Source organism: Phasianus colchicus, chromosome 19 (genome assembly GCF_987193195.1).
Source record: "Phasianus colchicus chromosome 19, bPhaCol1.hap1.1, whole genome shotgun sequence".
Taxonomy (NCBI): Eukaryota; Metazoa; Chordata; class Aves; order Galliformes; family Phasianidae; genus Phasianus; species Phasianus colchicus.
In genome coordinates, this window is record NC_143454.1 from 9,533,421 (window position 1) to 9,552,271 (window position 18,851).

General features: G+C 53.2%; 1 protein-coding gene across 2 annotated transcripts in view; it reads left to right on the forward strand.

The window, feature by feature from the left end:
• The window catches only part of RXRA (retinoid X receptor alpha), a 73,241-nt gene that overhangs the window by 47,888 nt on the left and 6,502 nt on the right, over positions 1-18,851 (forward strand). For both annotated transcript variants that reach the window (XM_031601827.2, XM_090121519.1), the window contains exons 2-6: positions 2,977-3,242; positions 6,852-7,002; positions 7,792-7,971; positions 13,922-14,091; positions 17,978-18,107. In XM_031601827.2, coding sequence (XP_031457687.1) covers positions 2,977-3,242; positions 6,852-7,002; positions 7,792-7,971; positions 13,922-14,091; positions 17,978-18,107 — 897 coding nt within the window. The remainder of the gene's footprint in view (positions 1-2,976; positions 3,243-6,851; positions 7,003-7,791; positions 7,972-13,921; positions 14,092-17,977; positions 18,108-18,851) is intronic.

An 18,851-nucleotide genomic window follows, 5' to 3' on the forward strand; every position in this document is an offset into this window, starting at 1 on the left:
TTTGTGCTGGGACACACGGAGCAGAGCCCAAAGCATGGCTCTGTGTGGCTGCTGCATTCCCCATGCCACGTGGCCTTGCCCTCTGTGTCCATTTCTTTGGGAAAATATCCCTCCGGATTCTGTGGCTTGCAGGTTCATAATTTAGAGAATAAAGAGCTTTGCTGCACATTCTTCAGCTGTGAGCATCTCTCGATTCTCTCTCCCTACTGCCATGGGGCATCTTATAGGATATATAGAGGTCGTTGTGTTTAAACAAAGGACACATAGAGAAAATAGCTGCAATTTATGGGTGCGGCAAGAGGGGAAATGCTTTGAGAACTGCTTTTTTTTTTTCTTTTTTTTTTTCTTGTATTTAGAAACAGACACAGAGTTTATTTTGGTCAGGAGATAATCACACACGGTGGCTTTAAATGGCAAAAGTACACAAGAAAAATGAACCGCCTCACGCTGCTTGCACTGAAGCAGCCTTTGAGAAGTGACCTCCCCAGTTTGCTTAGCCAAAGCTGTATCCTTCGTTGTAGGTGTTTATTTGCTTGGAGTTGTTTATTTGAAGGATGTTTCCTCAATCTGGGTGTTAGGGTTTCAACATAAATGAACACTTTGGGCTGTGCTTGAAAGACAGCTCATCCCAGGGCTCCCTGCCTGCTTCCTTATAGCTGGCTGAGATTTGGGGTGAGCACACTCTGCCTGTGCCAGAGGCAAACGTTTCCTTCTTGCTTGTTTGGGATCTCTGCAGACGAGTTTGAGGAGGAGTGGAAACTTCCCGGTGCTTTGAGCCACGCTGCTTCCGTGTGCATGGCTGTGGGCTTTGGGTGCAAACACACCCCAGCACGTGGCTGCGCTTCTCCCCGATTTGCGTCTTCAGCACGAAGTAAACAGGATGGGTGCGGGGTGCTGGGGAGCTCTGTGTCCTGGGGATGGTTATTTCAGGAGAGGGGCTGGGATGGTGAGTCGAGCCCACACGTGCTTTGCTCTCTGACGTGCTGCAGTCGGCACGGGCTGCTCGCCAGTAACCTGCCTGCGACCTCGCCTCAGCAGCGCCTGAAATTCCCAGGACCATTGGAGGCAGGGCTGCATGTGTTTCCTTCGCCCTACTGCCAGCACAAGAGCCTTGTTCCACTATGCTGCTTCAGGGCTGTGAGCCCAGTGCATCCTCGGTTGTGGTTTGATGCATCCACCATCCATTGCCTTGGTTTTCAGTTTTGGATGTCTTCATCCCCATCCATCATTTTGGACCCCAGCTGCTGCGGGTTTTTGGGGCTCCTCCAGAGAGCAGGGCTCCATGCCCATGTGCACAACCTGCTGCAGGATGAACATCTCCTTTTGTTTGAGCACCCTGAGAGTGAAGGTTAGGAGGGTGACGAGGCATAGCTTTCATCCCATGTCCTCAGAGCACATTGTGGTGCCAAGCCCTACTCCAACTCCTTTAAAGAATCCAAAAAGCAGAGAACTGGGAAGAACAGTCCTGAAGCCTCGAGGAATGTCCTGAGGTTCCTGTTGTGCAGCACTCATGTCACTCATCCGCAGATGACGCAGTGGCTGGTGGTTATTTTAAGTCAACATCCTGCAGGAGCCAACACGAGGCCAAGACCCCAGGGAGCACATGGAGATGTGTGCCAGGGCTGGGCTTTGCCATTGGTGGTGGCATTGGGTTGGGGCATAGGGTCAGGGCGTGTGTCCCCTCTGTGTGTCCGAGGTGGGATGCTGGGTGCAGTGGTGTGATGCTGAGTACAGTTTTGCAAGAGGAGCATTGCAGTCTTGCTGGGGGTCTGCGCTTCCCTGTGGTGGGATTTCCTTGCTCTCTGGGGGAGCTGGCTGGAGCTGGGTTTGCTGTGGGTTTGTCAAGCACATTTCCCACTGTGCAATGCTTCTGTTGCTTAAAATCCTTCTGGTCTGCATCTGTTTGGCAAGAGATGTGTGTAGGGGCAGCAGACCAGCAGGCTTGCTTGCAGTTTCCCCCCTCCCCCCATCCCTGGAGCCATGGTATTGCAGTGATGAGACGGAGCCTTGCTTGCCCTTACACCATTTCTCCATGCCCATAGGGACAAGAAGAAGTGGGACTGGGGAGACACCTGACCCCATGCAGGTGACAGAAGCCATCATTTCCCAGGACAGCATGAACTTCAGCAGCCTGCAGCCAAATGCAGTGGCTCTCAGACCCCACCACAAAGCCCTGCTCTCCAGTCAAGGGCCTTTGCTGTCACCTGCCCCTCACTTCCCATGTATTTGCTGCTGGGAGCCCAAGGCAGCTCTGGGGTGCCGGGGGGGTTCCCACAGCCCCACCCCACTGCCTTCCGGCTGCTCCCCCCGCAGTCAGCCTGGGGGCCACGAGCCTGCCTCTTCCTTGCCTAGGATTGTTTTGCAAGCAGCGTGACAGGATGAGGAGGAAACGTGCCAGGAATGGCTCCATGTCTCCTCTCGGGAGAATTGCTGGCTATTTTTAAACACCCCTCTCTCACTCCCCTGGGACAGCCGAGCTGCTCAGAGCATGGTGGGTGCACCCCCCCCCAGTGCTGCATGCAGCAATTAGTGTGTCATCTGCGAAGCTCAGCTTGCACAGCCCCCCAGCCCTCCTCTTTGTGCGTCGTCTGTCCCTCTGTACCTTCCCTTTAGCATCCCCTTGAAATCTGAATGGTGGTATCTGTAGGATGGGCCCTGGTCCTGCATCCCCTGGTCTGCATCCCTTAGTTCTACGCCCTCTGGTTCTGCACTCTTTGGGGAGCGATGCTGCTGGGTACGGGGGGTGAAGGAGGGAGGAGGGCAGTGACAGCTCTGGAGTTGGGAACTCTCTCTGTTAGTGATTTTTGGGTTCTACACCAAAAAAGACCAAAACAAAAGGGGATTTTGGAAGTGGTGCTGGTGGAGGTGTGTGCATCAGGAGGTTGGGGGTGTTGAAAAGCAGCCTCTAGAGGTCTGGCTGCGATACCAGATGAGACTCAAGCCCTTTTCTCTTTTTTTTTTTCTTCTCTCTTCCAGATTTCTCAAACCAAGTGAATTCCACACCCCTGAACTCCCCGACGAGCCGAGGCCCCATGGCCACCCCATCCCTGCACCCGTCCATCGGGCCGGGCATCGGCTCCTCGCTGGGCTCCCCGGGCCAGCTGCACTCACCCATCAGCACCCTGAGCTCACCCATCAATGGCATGGGGCCACCCTTCTCCGTTATCAGCTCCCCTATGGGCCCACACTCGATGTCTGTCCCCTCCACGCCCAGCCTGGGATTCGGCACCAGCAGCCCACAGGTGAGGGGAGAGCGGCAGGGATGTCGCTGCTGGTTTGCTGGGGCAGAGCCGTGGTTTTGGGGGTTTGATTCAGTCCCACTTCTGGTGATGTTTTCCCAGGTTTTGAGGAGTGAAACCCCGCTGCAGATAGCACAGGGAGCAAAACCCCATTTCAGACAGCATGGAGACATAGGCAGGCGCCACAGGGTGGCAAAAAGCAGAACCCAAAGGGGGAAATGAAGCCCGAGGCTTCCTGCTGCTCCAGTGTCATATGGGGGACCGCTGGGGTGTAGAGCAGGACCATAGCCATCCATCAGCTGTCCCCTCCCTGCCCACTGCCCCTCTTTCCCTCCACAGAGGGAGGAACTGGTGTTGGTTGGCTGAAGATTATGTAAAAAAACTCCAACTAGCAAGAGATAAGCTCTTTTTAAAAATAGCAAGATCGGGGAGAGCTGGCCAGCCCCTGCCACCTGTTGCTGGCTGCTTGCACGATATATGTTTAGTAAAAGGGCAGATTAAGGAATTGGCTACCACCTGCCACTCAGTGCCGGTTTATTTATCCCAAGCCCTCACTGGGAGTCAAGCACCTGCCAGCACCTTTATTTTTAAATATTGGCCTGATTTATTTCCAGCAATAACGGGGTCTTTTTGCTCTGGCTGGGGAGGGACGTGCCCTGCGGGCACTGTCAGCCATCCCCAATGGAGATGCAATGGGAGAGGCAGTGTAGGGTTTGCCCATGCCCCTGTAGGTTCAGGGGGAGCTCTCTGTGCTGCCTCCTGTCCCGTGGCAAAGGGAAGGGGAACTGAAACAGTGCATTGGAATGGGCAGTGCCAGCTCTGAAGTGGTGGGGAAGGAGTGGGAAGCAAGGTGGGGCTGAGCCGCCAGCTGGGGGGGGTGGAACGAGGAAGCTCTGCTGCTAGGCACGATGCGGTGTAGGAGCTGGAGGAACTGAAATAAAAGCCAACCACAGAGTAAAAAGGGGAATTGAGAGCATGGTCAGATGGTGCCCAGAAGCAGGCCGGCGGCACGGCGTCTCCCAGCCCTGGCGGCACGGTGCCGGCACCACAGACTTGTCTTAAGTGGTTTTCCTCCAGGAGATGGTGAGGAGGTTTCCAGCCTAATGGCTCCTGCCCATCTGTCCCTTGTCTGGGCGCATTAGGGCTCCGGCCCTGCAGCAGGCACCTACCTGGGCTTGCATAGAAGCACAGGAGGAGGAGGAAGAAGAGAAGGGAGTGCAGTCCCCCCATTGTGCACCGGCCGGCGAAGCGCCGGGGGTAATGAGGCGTGCGGCCCCAGCCGCCGGGTGGGGATCACCCTGATGGAAGGTGGTTTGCATCAGATGGCAGATGCCACTTGCCATCAGACCATGCCTCATTGCCTCTAGAAAGGCAACAGAGCAGAAGGGTGTGGGGCAGCCGCGCCGGGGTGGGACGGAGATGTCAGCTCCCAAAATCCCGGCTGTGTTCCCTCTGCTGTTTCTTCCCATGCAAGCTGTGACCCAGCTCCTCCCGGCCTGAGCTTTGCCAAAAGACATCAGCTCTGACCTCGAGCATCTCCTCCTGCATGGGATCTCACGCAGCCTCCAGGCACAGCCCGGCTCCAAGGCGACCCCTGGGGACCCTGTGGGGAGGGGGCACAAGCACTGAGCTGGGCACGAGCTGGCAGAGAGCAAAGTCCCAGCCTGACCAGAGGGCTGCTTGCTGGGATTTAGTGCACGTTTAAGCCCTCTTACTTAAAATTGCTGGGAAAACAAAAAAAGCATAATTTTCTGTAAGAGGTGGAAGGGATGGACTTCCAATGCTGGAGTCTTCTTCCTTCGTTCTGCTCTGTGGTGCCCCAGGCATCACTGGCAGCAGCTTGGGATGCCCAGGGGCATGGATCAGGAGCAGGATTAGGCTCCTCCAGAGCCTTTACACAATGATTTTTGATTCTGGGTGTGTTACAGATGGAAAAAAGAGGAAAGCTCTGGTTACCATTAGACCAAAGGGGATTTGATCCCCCGTGCAATGAACTAAAAAGGGAAAAGAGAGGAGCCGAGGAGTCCCGGCGCATGGGGCTGCCACGTCATTGGGGAAGCAGAGCAGCAGTTCTGTGTCCCTGCTCTGTGCTGTGCAGGGTGCACTCCCATGGCACGTGCTCCCAGCTCCACCCCAGCCATAGGGGAAGGAGTGGGGCTGGCGCCGGGGCGGTGTGGGAACCTCATAGCACACGTGGGGCTGGGGCTGCAGGAGGAACTGGTGACTTCTCCCATCCTGGGGCTGACTCAGCTCCAGCAGGGCTGAGTTCTGGGGGCGGTGGCACCCCATGTCCTGGTACCCTTCAGAAGGAAGATGCTCACATGATTCTCACGTGGAGTTTGGGGCTGGGGGGGAGCTTGGTGATGAAAAGCTTATTTTAGCAGATATCTAAAGTTCTCTGCCCCAGAGAACGTAGTGCCTCGTGATTAGCTCCAAAAAGTGTTGGGGGGGTGTTGGCAGAGCCAGTGACCCCAAAGCCATATGCAGTGCTGCAACTTTGTGTGGCTCATGCCTTTCACCCTGGCGCTGTGTCACATCCCCAAGGGATGCTCCTGCTGCATCCCTGCTCACTGGGATGGGTTTGCCTTGCTGTGTGCTGTGGTTATCAGCCCTCTACCTGCCAAGTATTCCTACTAGTTTGGAGGTTTGAAAGTCAGAGGAGTGGCTGTGGTCTTCTAATGGACAGAACACGAGCCCTGGGACTTCCCTGAATTAATCTGTGACAAGTGCAATTGCCCAGCGTCTCTGTTAAGGAAGAGAAAGACAACAAGCCAAGACACAAATCTTGTCTGTCCTGCTTGGTTTTAGCAGTTGGCAGGAGCTGCGGAAGCCTGGCTGCCCATGCAGGTCTCTATTATACCTGCCTTAGGCTGGGCTTTGGTTCCTGTGGGGTCCCTCCTGCATCCCTGTCCCCTCTCAGTAGGACTGTGCTGGAGGGCACAGTGACACCAGCATAGAGCATTTTTGCAGAGGGGTCTTTCTGATGGCATTGAGCATAAAATCTTGTTGCAGAAAAAATCCCTGAGGCCCTGAAGGTGCAGATGGCTGCTGCGATGGGGACAGCAGCCTGGAACCTGCAGGCTGGGGCTGCAGCTTTGTCCTCACACCTTTCCTTCATGCCTCAGTGAGTTATTTGGACTATGCAGCCATAGGCAGGGTAGCAGAGCACAGGTTGCTGTGAGCTTGTTTCCATTGCCAGGACTGAGCTTGTCTCACAGTTCCGTGCCTCAGTTTCTCTCTGTGCAGGGGGGAGCACCGTCCTGTCCTGCCAGGAATGTGGAAATCAAGTCAGGAATGTTTCATTGAAATCCCGGAGCTGCAGATGGGGCCATGCCAGCCCCTCTGTTCCAGCTTTCTTTGCTTTGTTTCCTAATTCTCTTGAGCTCTGCTGAAGGCTGTGAATGGCAGGGAAGCATCCCACACCTGCAGCTCTGCAAAGCCAGGCCTTGTTGCACCTGGCTCACTGATCTCTGGGCTCAGGTGCCCACGTCCTCCTCTGGGCTCAGCACTATGGGTTTTAAGCTGTTTGTCCCCATTTGAGGCTTGTCCCTTCTTTCATACGTTTCCCTGCCTGTACCCGATCCCATGTGCTCCCTGCTTATGTCCTCGCAGCTCAACTCGCCCATGAACCCCGTCAGCAGCTCAGAAGACATCAAACCACCCCTGGGGCTCAATGGAGTCCTCAAAGTGCCAGCACATCCCTCAGGAACAATGGCCTCCTTCACCAAGCACATATGTGCCATTTGCGGGGACAGATCTTCAGGTAAGGCTCCTCCTTCACTGCATGATGCTAATGGGTGCCAAGGCACATAGGAGCTTAGCACCATCTCCCTGCTTAGGGACAAAAGTGCCCTATGGGGAAGGAAAAGCCTCCCCAGGCTTGCTTTCTCCCAGGTGAGGTGTGCACAGCTCAGCTGTTTGACCTCCCCATCCTTCACACTGCCCTAATGGTAACCAGAGAAGTAAACAATTTGTCAGGCTCCCTGGTAGAGCCAATCCCATGCTTTATCCCCAGCCCCCAGCAGGGAGGACCAGCCATTAGCTGAGCATCCCTCTCTCTGCATCCTTTGATCCATGGCTGGGCTCATCACCTAGCACCAGATAAAAAGATGTGCTGCATGGAGTCTCTCCACTGGTGGGAGATAAAGATGTGCTAATTCCCTTTATTCTCATGCTGCTTTAAAAGCTTTCAGCTCTTGTAGTGCCCTGCTAAGTTTTGTGGTCCTGGGGGATGCCTCCTGCTCATCCAGTTGGGCTGGGGAGGGTCATAGTGAGGTGCTCCCAGTCTTGCTGCATGGATAACCAGTGGTGGTTGGGGCAGTTTGTAGCCCCCATAGGGCATCCTGGTGTTATGGAGATTAATGAAGGCAAAGCCTTCCTTGCTGATGCTCCGAGGAGCCTCTGCCTCTCCCAAATGCTGCTCTGGGAAGGATCATGGAACAGCTTTGGGTTGGGAGGGTCCCTTTGAGAAGATCTGCAGGTCCACGACGAGGGAAAGCAAACGATCTGTGGGCACCCAGCACCCTTGCTGAGCCCTTTCACCCATCTGCAGGTAAACATTATGGGGTGTACAGCTGCGAGGGCTGCAAAGGCTTCTTCAAACGCACGGTGAGGAAGGACCTGACCTACACCTGCCGTGACAACAAGGACTGCTTGATCGACAAGCGCCAGCGCAACCGCTGCCAGTACTGCCGCTACCAGAAGTGTCTTGCCATGGGGATGAAGAGGGAAGGTAAGGCACTGAGCCCCCCTGGGGTGCTGTGTGTCCTGTGGGCACCTGGCCGTGTGGTTGGGGTGACACACGTGGCTGTCAGGCACACGTTGTGCCCCGTCTGCCTATAGCTGGGGCCGTGCTGACCCAGGAGTGTTCCCTACTGGCTGTTTTTTTCTTATTGGGAAGAAAGAAGAAATTCAGTCTTGTAAAAAGATATCCCTTCCCCTTACTGGAATTTAAATGAAGGATCTAAAACTCCCTGGCAGAGCCTCTTTGAAGTGCTCTTTTTAAATGCTGACTGCATCTCTCTGAAACTGCTGGCAGAATGGGCTTTTAGCAGGCACGATGGGAAAGTGACCCCGCAGCACTGCTCAGGTCTCCGCTGCCTTCTCCCCTTACACCCTCACTGGGGCAGGCAGAGCCCTTTCCCTGCTGGCATCCCTCCGGAGAGCCCTTGGGGTGCCCTCCCTGGTCCTGCAGAACTTTGGTGCTTGGAAACTTTGGAGTTTTCTGGTGCAAACAGTGATGGGTTGTAGCATGGAGGTGGCTGTGCCCGGTGCAGCTGTGAGCAGAGACCTCATTTGAGTGTGTTTTAGGGGAGTGGGTTCTCCATCCCCTTGGGTTCTCCATCCCCTTGGTTTGTGAGCAGTCATATCCTGTGATAGGGTACTGCTTCATGCCCACAGCAATTGCACGGGCAGCACCGGTGAAGTTACAGCTCTATTAATTAATCTCTAAACGGTGGTGGAATTCCCCGGGGAGCGCGCGTACAGTGCGAGGGCTCTATTAATTCATCTTGATTAACATTATCGCAGTGAATAGCAAATGAATTCATAACGATCAGCCAATTATTTAAAAGTGTGACAGATGGGAGCTTCATAACTCTCCAAGCGCGCCCAGGCGGTGCAGGCATGGCATGGGGAGGGCTTTGCTGGTGCATAGGGTATGATCCCCGTGCAGGCAGAGCTGGGCTCAGTGCCCTGCTCCCCAGGTAAGCCTGGCAGTGCAGTGGCTGCAGGCAGTGCAGAAATGTCCCACTGTTACAGCACACACCTGGAGCTGGAGCTCCCCGAGCTTTGGTTTTGAGCAGCTCTTTAGTGCTGATCCACCTGATCTGCCAGCAGATGATCTCCATCCCATTGCATCCATCCCACTGCTTGCTGTCCTTTCCTGTTGCCAGCCCTGAGCCTTGGCCATAGTTGTCCCCACAGCACTTCTTTTGGGAGCAGCTCTGGGCTGCCTCCTGCACAGTGGTTCCTTTTGCCCCAGTGCTTGCTTACAGGAAAGCTGGCTGTTATCCTCTGGTGTAAACTGTTACCTCTTTTAAGTAACAGAGCTGGGGTAATGGGTCTCATTTCCTCACAAAATACCTCACTCTGGAGACCTAATTTATAGCCCCGTAAATGCAGAGCAGACTCCTGCTGAGAAGCATCTCTTTTGTAGCCCAAATGTGTTTTTATGTCGTGGAAGGACAGCAAAACCCTTTAAATTAAGTAGTGAAGGAGTCGCTGTTCAGTGGTTCTCCAGTGACTGCTCTACGCCCTGGTGCTGGGAAGGGACAGGACAGGGGGAGCTGTTTGGGTGGAGGCTTTAGCAGCCAGGTGTGGAGGATCCAGGCTTAGTGCAGGGAAAGGATTCCTTCTGGAGCCTGCATCTCTGGCTGCTCTCTGTGAAAAAACATTACAGCACATCCTGATGCTCTGTGAGCCCTGTGGAGTCTGGAGGTATTGAGGCTCTGATAAATAAGCAACCAGGAGCATCTTCCCACTGTAAATTACTGCCAGCTTTGTGAGCCTTTGATTTCTGTGCTGTCTCCCAGTGAATACAACAAAAGTCAGATTACCGTCAGGATCCTTGATTAATGTAAGGACTGTTGTGATGGGGTGGCAGTCTGCATCCACAGGTGTGACTCTGGTTAGGGTCTGAGGTGAGTCTTGGTTCACTAAACAGCTCTAGAGCCTCTCTGTGCCAGCAGCTTTCTGTTTCAAGGGAAAAAGTGGAAAGTGAGTGAGTTGGATGTAGTGCCAGTAGGAGGGGTTTGTTGTGGGATGCATACGGAGCCCCAGCCCTGCATTGCCAGCAGCAGGAAATGCTGTCCAGGAGCCCTTTCCCATGCTCCCTCTGAGCAATCACAAGGACCCAGCGCTGCCCATCCCATCCCTCCATCTCCTTCTAGTCTCCAGGCAGCTTTTTTAATTGCAGCCCTCACTAATTGCACATGTGATGGTACCTGGTGGGATGGGTGCTGGTCCACCAAGGAACCTTCAGCACACCTGGAGACAGAAATCTGCCCCCTGGCATTGCTCCCTGGATGTCACACCATGGCCTGGCTCCATTCACAGCTTGCTGTGTCATATGACAGAACCATCCCTGCACCCCAACTTTCTCAGGGTGAACAGGAGCAGAAATATGGGGAGAAAGACCAGAACTGGGTCTCCATCTCACTGCTTTGAGCAAATGCTGAACCAGACGAGTGGCCGCAGCCCAGTGAAGGGGCAGAGTTCAAGAGCAGCAGTTATTTTTAGGAGTAATTTTGGAACGGAAAATGCTTTTCAGCTTAATGAGCTTGTTTCTGCTATCCTTTTAAAGAGCTGCTCTTTAAACCAGCTGGTTAAGTGATGCTGGGTTTGTTTGTTGTTTTGGAGATTGCTCCAAGGTTGAGAATAAGGGTTTGGTTTGTGCTTTTCTCTCATTGCTTTGGTAGGGCTGTGGTCAGGTTTTGAGAGTGAAGTGACCTCGAGATTTTGGTCTTCCAGAGCCATTCCCTGCACGGATTGATTTCATGCAAATACTTCAATCCACTTTTTAACACTCCATTTCCATGACGTTACATTCGTAGCGTCACAGCAGAATTTTGCCCATCTTAAGAAATAACCAAACGTGGGATTCAGTTGAAATGTGGAAAAAAACGGCGCCATTGATTTCTTGTATCACAGCCTTCGAGGTTGTTCACAGCAATAAGAAGCTGCAACATAGGGGGAAAAAAAAAAGGAAACATAGCTGCATGAGGGCAAAGCCGGAGAAATGTGCTCAGAGCTGGTTTCCTATGGCAGCACTTTCACTATAAATGGGTACCTGAGGCATAAGCTTTTCAAGATGCACATCTAAGATGTAGCAAAAAAGAAAAAGCAGCAGAACTCAATAAATTCCACTGCTGAAATGGATATCCCCAGTAAACCTTCTCTGAGCACCGAGTAGATAAACAGCCATGCACTGTAGGCTATGACAAACCCATTCAGGCTTGAGTCCTGGAGGCCACCGGAGCTTCTGTCATCTCCCAGTGCCCTGGTGATGTCCACAGAGCCACCTCAATTGCAGCAGATTGGAAGGGGCCATTGTCATGGAATCATTGGGTTAAAAGGACCACAGTGTTCACCTCGTTTCAACCCCCTGCTATGTGCAGGGTTGCCAACCAGCAAACCAGGCTGCCCAGAGCCACATCCAGCCTGGCCTTGAATGCCTGCAGGGATGGAGCATCCACAGCCTCCTTGGGCAACCTGTTCCAGTGTGTCACCACCCTCACGTGTCTCTTCTGTCCATTATTGGCTGTGGCTTTTATTCTGCCCAGGAATGAATTGAGCAAGGTGCCTGCTCTGCAGAGCCTGCCTGTGGCATCTGACCCCAGAGAAGATCCCATTGGGTCAGTGGTCAATAGGTCAAGTTCTGGGGAATTATTCTCCTTCAAGAAAAGAAACTGAGTTCAGCCAGTAGTCCGCAGTATTGTTCCTGGAAGGATGGATTTCTAACTTGGAAAGAAGTGTGCCCATCTGTATCAACTCAGGGTAAGCCATAATTACAGGGCACTGAGCCCTTCCCAAGCCATGGCACTGCTGCTGGGGGCACCTCAGCTGGCTGCTGCCTGGCGGATGGATCCTGCATTTTTGGCACATGAGCAGCTCAGTGTTGTCCACGGGATGAAGCATTTTGGTGCTTTCGGAGGGAGAAGCTGCCAAGAAGTGGTCTGAGCACATACACTGCTGTGCTTGTCCTGGGGAAGTGCAGATGGGCTTGGGATCGCGAGATGCAAAGCGACAGCAAGCAGCCTTAGGCAAGAAGAAGCCAAATCAAGCGGAATAACACGAGCACATCTTCATCAGGTGCCATGGAAAACACAGGCTTCTGTCTTTGGCACTGCTGAGACATAGCTGGAGGAGGCGAGGCTCTGACTGCAGTATCTTTTTTCTCCTCAAGTGGATTGCAAGTTTTAAGCCCTTCCCTTCTGTTAAAATCACATCAGGAGAAAAAAAGAAAAAAAAGCCCTCTCAACCATATGAGTCTCCTTGAAGAAAAAGAAAAGCATTGGCACAGCCATCAGATGGGGCTGGGGCAGATGCTCTTCATCACAGGAGTGTTACTGAGGCATGGCGAGCAGAAATCCTGCTTCACCTCCTGCTCTTAGTGCTGAGCAAGTGCTATGCTATGGCCACTGCCATCAGCAGGGCTGGGAATGGTCCTGAGACCTCCGTGTCCCTGAGCTGCGTGCCCTGTTCTTGTCCATCTGCACAGCAGGACGTGTCAGATGGGAGCCAGAAGCATTCTCCAGAGCTGAACGTGGTTGTTTCCTCTTAAATACATGTTGGTTGTGTCACCAGGGAGAATTTGGGCCGAGAAAAGAACGTATGGGAGCGAGAGGAGAGATCTAAGCAGGTTTGATGTTAGCCTGGGAAAGTACAGATAAGAACCAGAACCAGATGAGGTCCAGGTGGACAAAAGGCACTGCACAAATCTGAGTGTTAACAGCAGCAGCCTACCTGGCCCTGGGCAGCCAGGCAGAAAACACTGTGTGAACCTCGGAGCCTCCGCAGCCCTTACGTTTAAAAGCAGTTTGTAGAAATCACCTCTGGCTTTTTGCAGATTTCAGCCAGCAAACAAAATGTTGGCATGCAGAGCTGCAGGGCTGGGCAGCAGGAGGGCACTGCAAACCAGGCTGGTGTTAATAGGAGCAGTATCTGTATAGGATAGCACATGCTTTAATTTCCTGGTGCTAAGGAGGAAGTTTTATATTCTAGCTTGTATTTTTTTGCACTTGGGATGGAGTTGGTTTAGCAGCCTGAAGGGTTTGATTGTGCTGCAAACAGCTCTGGTTTCACTGCTGCAACACCTGTGCCCCTGCTGCTGCTCCTCACATCACACAGCCAGGTTCAGATTCAGCAAAGAGGGAAAGTGTTGGGGTAATTGCTAATAAATAGCAGGCTTCGGCATGGCTGAGTGCCTCATTCAGCCCTGAACAAAGAGCTGGGGAGGTTCAGGCTGTGGTCTCTCATGGTAGCAGCTCCTGTTGCTCGAGCTGTGTCCTGTGGGAACCGTGGATTTAGGGCATGCAGCTCTGTGATTGAGACAGAGATAGTTACCAGTGTAACTGTCTGCGTGAAGCTGCTTTCCAGGTTTAGCGACAGCTTTGTGCAGTTTTCAAAAGGAGATGATTAATAATAATGCTATTAGCATCTAACGAGCGTTTTTCATCTGTGTACTCTTCAGACATTGACTCATCAGCATGTGACATGCTTCTGGCTAGGTTGCTTCTCCTGCGTGGGACCTGGGGCAGGTCTGTCCCGTCTGGTCAGAGCTGTGGGCTGGGTCCTGCTTTGCAAGCAGCGCGTGATGGCACAACCCCACTGCTGCTCCAGGGGCCTCTGTGGGAATCCAGCACCAGCAGCTTCAGGAAATGGTCTGACTGTAGGCTTATCTGTGAAAGTGACCCGTTTCTCTTTTCTTTAGGATTCCCCACTGCTGTCCCTTCACCTCCTCGTTTTCTCCCCCTGCAGCAGCGCCCATCCGTTCCTCGCACCCACTGAGCACACTGCTGGCAGGCTCAGGTTGGAGAGCAAGGCAGCAGGTGTGTGTGCTCTGCAGCTCGTAGGGATGCTGAAGGTGTCTGAGGCTCTGTGGAGCTCCGGGGTCCCAGCTCACCCCTGGCACCGCGGTCAAGAGCCCCGGGCTGATGCTGTTCCTTTCTTCCCCTCCCCAGCTGTGCAGGAGGAGAGGCAGCGGGGGAAAGACCGCAATGAGAACGAGGTGGAGTCGACAAGTAGCGCCAATGAGGACATGCCTGTGGAGAAGATCCTGGAAGCAGAACTCGCCGTGGAGCCAAAGACAGAGACGTACATTGAGGCAAACATGGGCCTGACGCCGAGCTCGGTGAGGCACCTGTCCCTTGGTCCTTCTGTCCCGTCCCTCGGTCCTGCTGTCCCTGCGCAGGGACGCAGCAGGGAGCTGGGGCTTGGTGTTGGCACGGCAGTAACCCAGCAGCCAGTCTGTATTTGGGTCAGGGCAAGGTTAGCTTGTGGGAACCGGAGCTCTGCAACACAGCTGCTAGATGAGCTCAGGTGAAAGCCTGAGGAAAGCAAACCCCTCTGCCCAGTGCAACCAGCAGCACTGGTGCTCTGCTGCCTGGTGGCCCTAGGGAATGATGCTCATCCACAGCTGCAGAGAGGAACAGAAGCTGCGAGGTGTAATTAAAAGGACTCACGGAGATTTTGTTTTAGTTAACAGCCATTAGTGCTAAAAGCAGGAAGGCACTCCATGCTCTGAAGAGCTCATAGTCCAATCAAGGCAGTAAACAGAGCTTTGTGGCTGAAGTGCAAAGAGATAAGAGCTGTAAAATTGGGGCGTGACTTTTTGGGTGCTGAATTACGCAGCTGGGAGGCTGTGAGAAGGGGAAAGCTGTAGAAGTTGGCTCTCGAGTCCCTTTCCCATTGGAAGCCTGTGTTAAAGCAGGGGCTGCTGGAAGCAGCAGGGCTCTCACAGGGCCTTGTGCAAACAGGAGAGAGCTGGCAGGAGGAGAGTAAAGAGTGAGAAGCTGTCAGAGGGAAACTGTCTCGGTGCTTTTTCTTAGATAATTCCCTTACCAGCATCCTTGCTTTGAGAAAGCCTCACTGCAAAACAGCTGCCTCCAGATGTGAGAGCCAACCTATCCTCTGGAATTTGGTTTCTAGGACAGAGCCCTCGAAAAGAGCCTTATTGCAGAGCAGCACTCAGGGCCCAGCAGTTAGGATGCTGTGCTGATTAATCAGTACCCTCAGTTCCCATGAAAGCAATGTTCCTCTATCTGTAGGGCACCTCTTGGCTGTCCAACCCTCCTTTACTTCTAGCTGGAGTTCTGGAGCACGCAGCTGCTTCATCCCGAACAGCAGGAACATGAGCTGAAACATCCCTTTGCATCTCCTACTGCTCTGCACGTGAAGCCTGGGATGCTCTCTTTAGCTTTTACCTACAAGGGTGCTTTGTGGCTTGCTAAGTGAAGTGTAAGGCATCTTGCTTAGCTGATTCCTAAGTGAAACTCTTCAGAAGCTCCTTGAGCATGGCACTGCTGCCTCATAGCCAGGAGCTTGGCTGGGAGGAGCAGCACTGCCACGGGCAGAGGGGATGGAGGAGCTCTCAGGAGTGGAAATACTTGAGGGGAGTTGGAGGCAGCATTGTGCTGGCTTGAAAACAAACCCCAGAGAGCAAGGTGAAATAAATGGGTTCGTCTGGCACTGCGTCTCCTCAGCCTCTTGTAGCAAATTGAAAGCTGGTTCCTGCATAATTCAACACGCATTACTGTGAACAAGGATGTGTGTTGCATCTAAATAGAAGCAGGAGGCTTGTTGAAATGCCCTGTTATTGTCGGGCTTCTGCCGATGAGGTGACATTTGTAGCAGGTTTAGTGACTGTATGAGATCAGCAGCGTGGTGATGGTGAGGGAGGATGGAGGTGTTACCCTCCTCCAGTGCTCCACTGTGAGGCGAAGGCACAAATTCAGTCCTTAACAGATGCATGCGAGCTCTTGCCTTCAACAAGGCAGGTTGAGTCCTTGTGTTTGTGCCCCACACCTTGGTACATCTGTGAGCACTGCTGGAGGGGCAGTACCCAGGTGAAACTCTGCTAGGTGCTGTCATGCTTGTGGCTGTCACCTTCCTGCTGCCTTCCACTGGTGGTTGTGGGAGCAGAGGTGCCTTTGCTTTGCAGCCTGGCAGTGGTTTTATCTTCCAGCCACAGGGCTTTGGCACAGCTCTCAGAGCTGATTAAAGGGGGAGCAATGGGGGGAATGCTTGGCTCTGTCCCAGCACTTTGGTTGGCACCAGGGGAGGTGGGTGCAGTCGTGCTATGAAGCCCATGGTGGGGAGGGGTGGCTTTGCCTCTGCCCCTTCACCCCAGCAGCTTGATCACTACCTTGGATGGGCTCCTGACTGCTGAAAGGCAAAGCCTGTAACTGAGAGGTTTTATCCCTATGAGTTCTTAACCGGCCTTTAGCAGCTGGTTTCAAGTCACCATTTTCTGGAAGATGCCTCCAAGCTCTGGTTTTCCAGCAGGATCAGGTGCCCTCCTGTCCTTTCGTTCTGTCACACTCCGGCACTGTGCCCTTGCTATTTACTGCAGGGGGAGATTTGCTTTCCATGCGTGGGACAGTTCTGAGCACTGCATCGCAGAGCCCTTCCTGGAGGTGAGCGGAGCCCTCTGGCCCACAGGGGTTGATGCCTTCAGCTGCCTCTGCATTACAATTCTGCCAGGAGGCACCGTGGTGGTTCCAGGAACTGCGATGTGAAGCAGAATTTGCACCGAAAGCCAAGTGCAGATTATGCTGCCTGCAGAGCAGCCGTGGTGCATGCAACCTGTGGGAGCTAGGTGCTGTCATTCCCCAAGGAATTCATACAATCACAGAATTTGGGTTGGAAGGGATGACCTTAAAGCACATCCAGCCCTGGCCCATGCTGTGGGCTGCTTGCCCCAGACCAGATGAGGCTGCCCATGGCCCCATCCAATCTGGCCTTGAGCACCTCCAGGGATGGGCATTGCCCATGCTCTCTTGAGCAGCCACCAGGGCTGGGGGGCAATGTCTGTAATGCTCCCTCCTGACCCGTGGAGCTGAGTGCCAGCCCGTCCCCATCCATCTCTGTGAGCAACAGGTGAGAATACTTTGAAGCCGGGTGCTCCTACTCCTGCCATATGCTGGTTATTTTAAGCCTGGGGATGAGAGATGTTGGTCACTGAGACACAGAGTGGTGTTTGCTGCCAGGGGACGGCAGAGCCATCCAGGCAGGGGAACATAGGGATGGCTCTGGGCAGGATTGTAGGACTTTTTCCTTTCCTCAAAGCAGCATTTCTCACCTCTCTGTGGCTTGTGAGCGCTTGGTCAGCTCTGCAGTCAGCAAAGGAAGGGTTCTTTCCACAATGTTTTATTCTCTGACCTTTTCCCTTTCAATCCCCTGGGGCCGATGCATCCCTTATGGCATTTCCACCTCCTGCTCCCTCCATGCAACTGGGTGAGGGGCATGCATTGCATGCAGAGTCCCACAGTGTGCTAGGCAGGTACCTCAAAATCCACAATACTGAGGAAATATGAGTGGAAAAGTGAGAAGTCAGCAGTATGGGTGGCAGAAAGAAGGTGAAAAGGAGAGAAGGAAAGAGCACACCGTGGGACACAGACATGTGCAAGGGGCAGCTCCTGCCTTGGCTGCACAGAACCCATGCCCCAGCCCCATGCAATGCAAAGGTGCAACGAACACTCCTCCTCTGAGTTTGAAACTGTTCTTTTAAGGACATAGAAGAAAAATAATTGTACAATCAAAGCTGCTAGGTATCAGTGGAGATTACAGCGGGATGTGTGGAGGGGCTCATACATCCCTGTCCAGAGAGGTAAACCATATATACACACTTGTGCTGGCAGGGTCTGTCTTTACCGTGGTTAGACAGTCTCTTTCCATTCCTAATCACAAGCCCACTTGAGCTGTTAGCAGTTCCTTTAAACAGGGATTTGGTGTGTTTAGGCTGTCTGTCCTCCTTGAGAGCAGATGGTTTGTGTTACTGGGTAATATTTCAAAGGAGGGGGCTTTTCTCCTTACTGTGATGCCCTCTCCACGCTGTGAGGTGCAGTGAGGAGGTGCTAGCACTGGGGATGTGCACCCTGCAGGGTCCCTGCAGATGATACCCCTATAGATTGAGCACAGATCTCCCAAATTCGGGGAGCAAACAGACAGCAACCCCTTCCCTCCTCCTCCCACTTTTCTCCTTGCTTTCTTCAAACCTTTCCATCTCCTCTTTGCAGCCCAACGACCCGGTGACAAACATTTGCCAGGCGGCCGACAAGCAGCTCTTCACCTTGGTGGAGTGGGCCAAGAGGATCCCCCATTTCTCAGAGCTGCCCCTGGATGACCAGGTCATCCTGCTGCGAGCAGGTGAGCCCCAATGCACTGCATCCCTCAACCGTCGTGCTGGGATTTGGGTGCTGGCAACTGGAGAGCCTTTAGCTGCTTCTGAGGAATAGCTTCAGATCGTTCGATTGCTAAGTAGGATTGAAAAAGCCCCAAGGGATGTGTTGCTGAATGGGATCCAGAATGTTGCACCAGCTGCCAATGGGCTGAAAAATGGCCTGGCCTTGTGTGTGATGAACGAGATGCTCAGGAAATCAAGGGCACGATGCGCCAGCATCCTCCTGAGCTGGGACTGGAAAGACAAGGGGGTTTGGGTCTGTATGAAATGTCACAGAACTGCAATGTTTGATCATAATTAAAAGCAGACAGGGGAGAAAAATATATATCGCCTTCCTTCTCCCACCCACCAAGATGAAAATGAAGTTCTTTGGGTTTATTTTAAATTTCCTTATGCTGCAGGGGGTGTGGAAGAGCGGGGGCTTTGGGAGGTTACAGGCAGTTAGCTGGGAAGGAGGTGGTCTTCCAGCAAGTAAATGCAAGCCTCAGCTGCTGGCAGGTCCTGCACAAGGGCTGGGGAGGGGCAGGAAATTACAAGCAGATTCAGTGAGGGTGGATTATAGGCATGAAGCTCTTCGCATAGCTCCCATCATCACAGAAGTGAGTACAAAGGCTTTGAGTCAATGCAGCAGTTTTGTTCCCTGAAACAGAGGGGCAGGCAGAGGGATGTGGGAAACCCCTTCCAGCAAATGACAAACTCAGTGGGAAAGA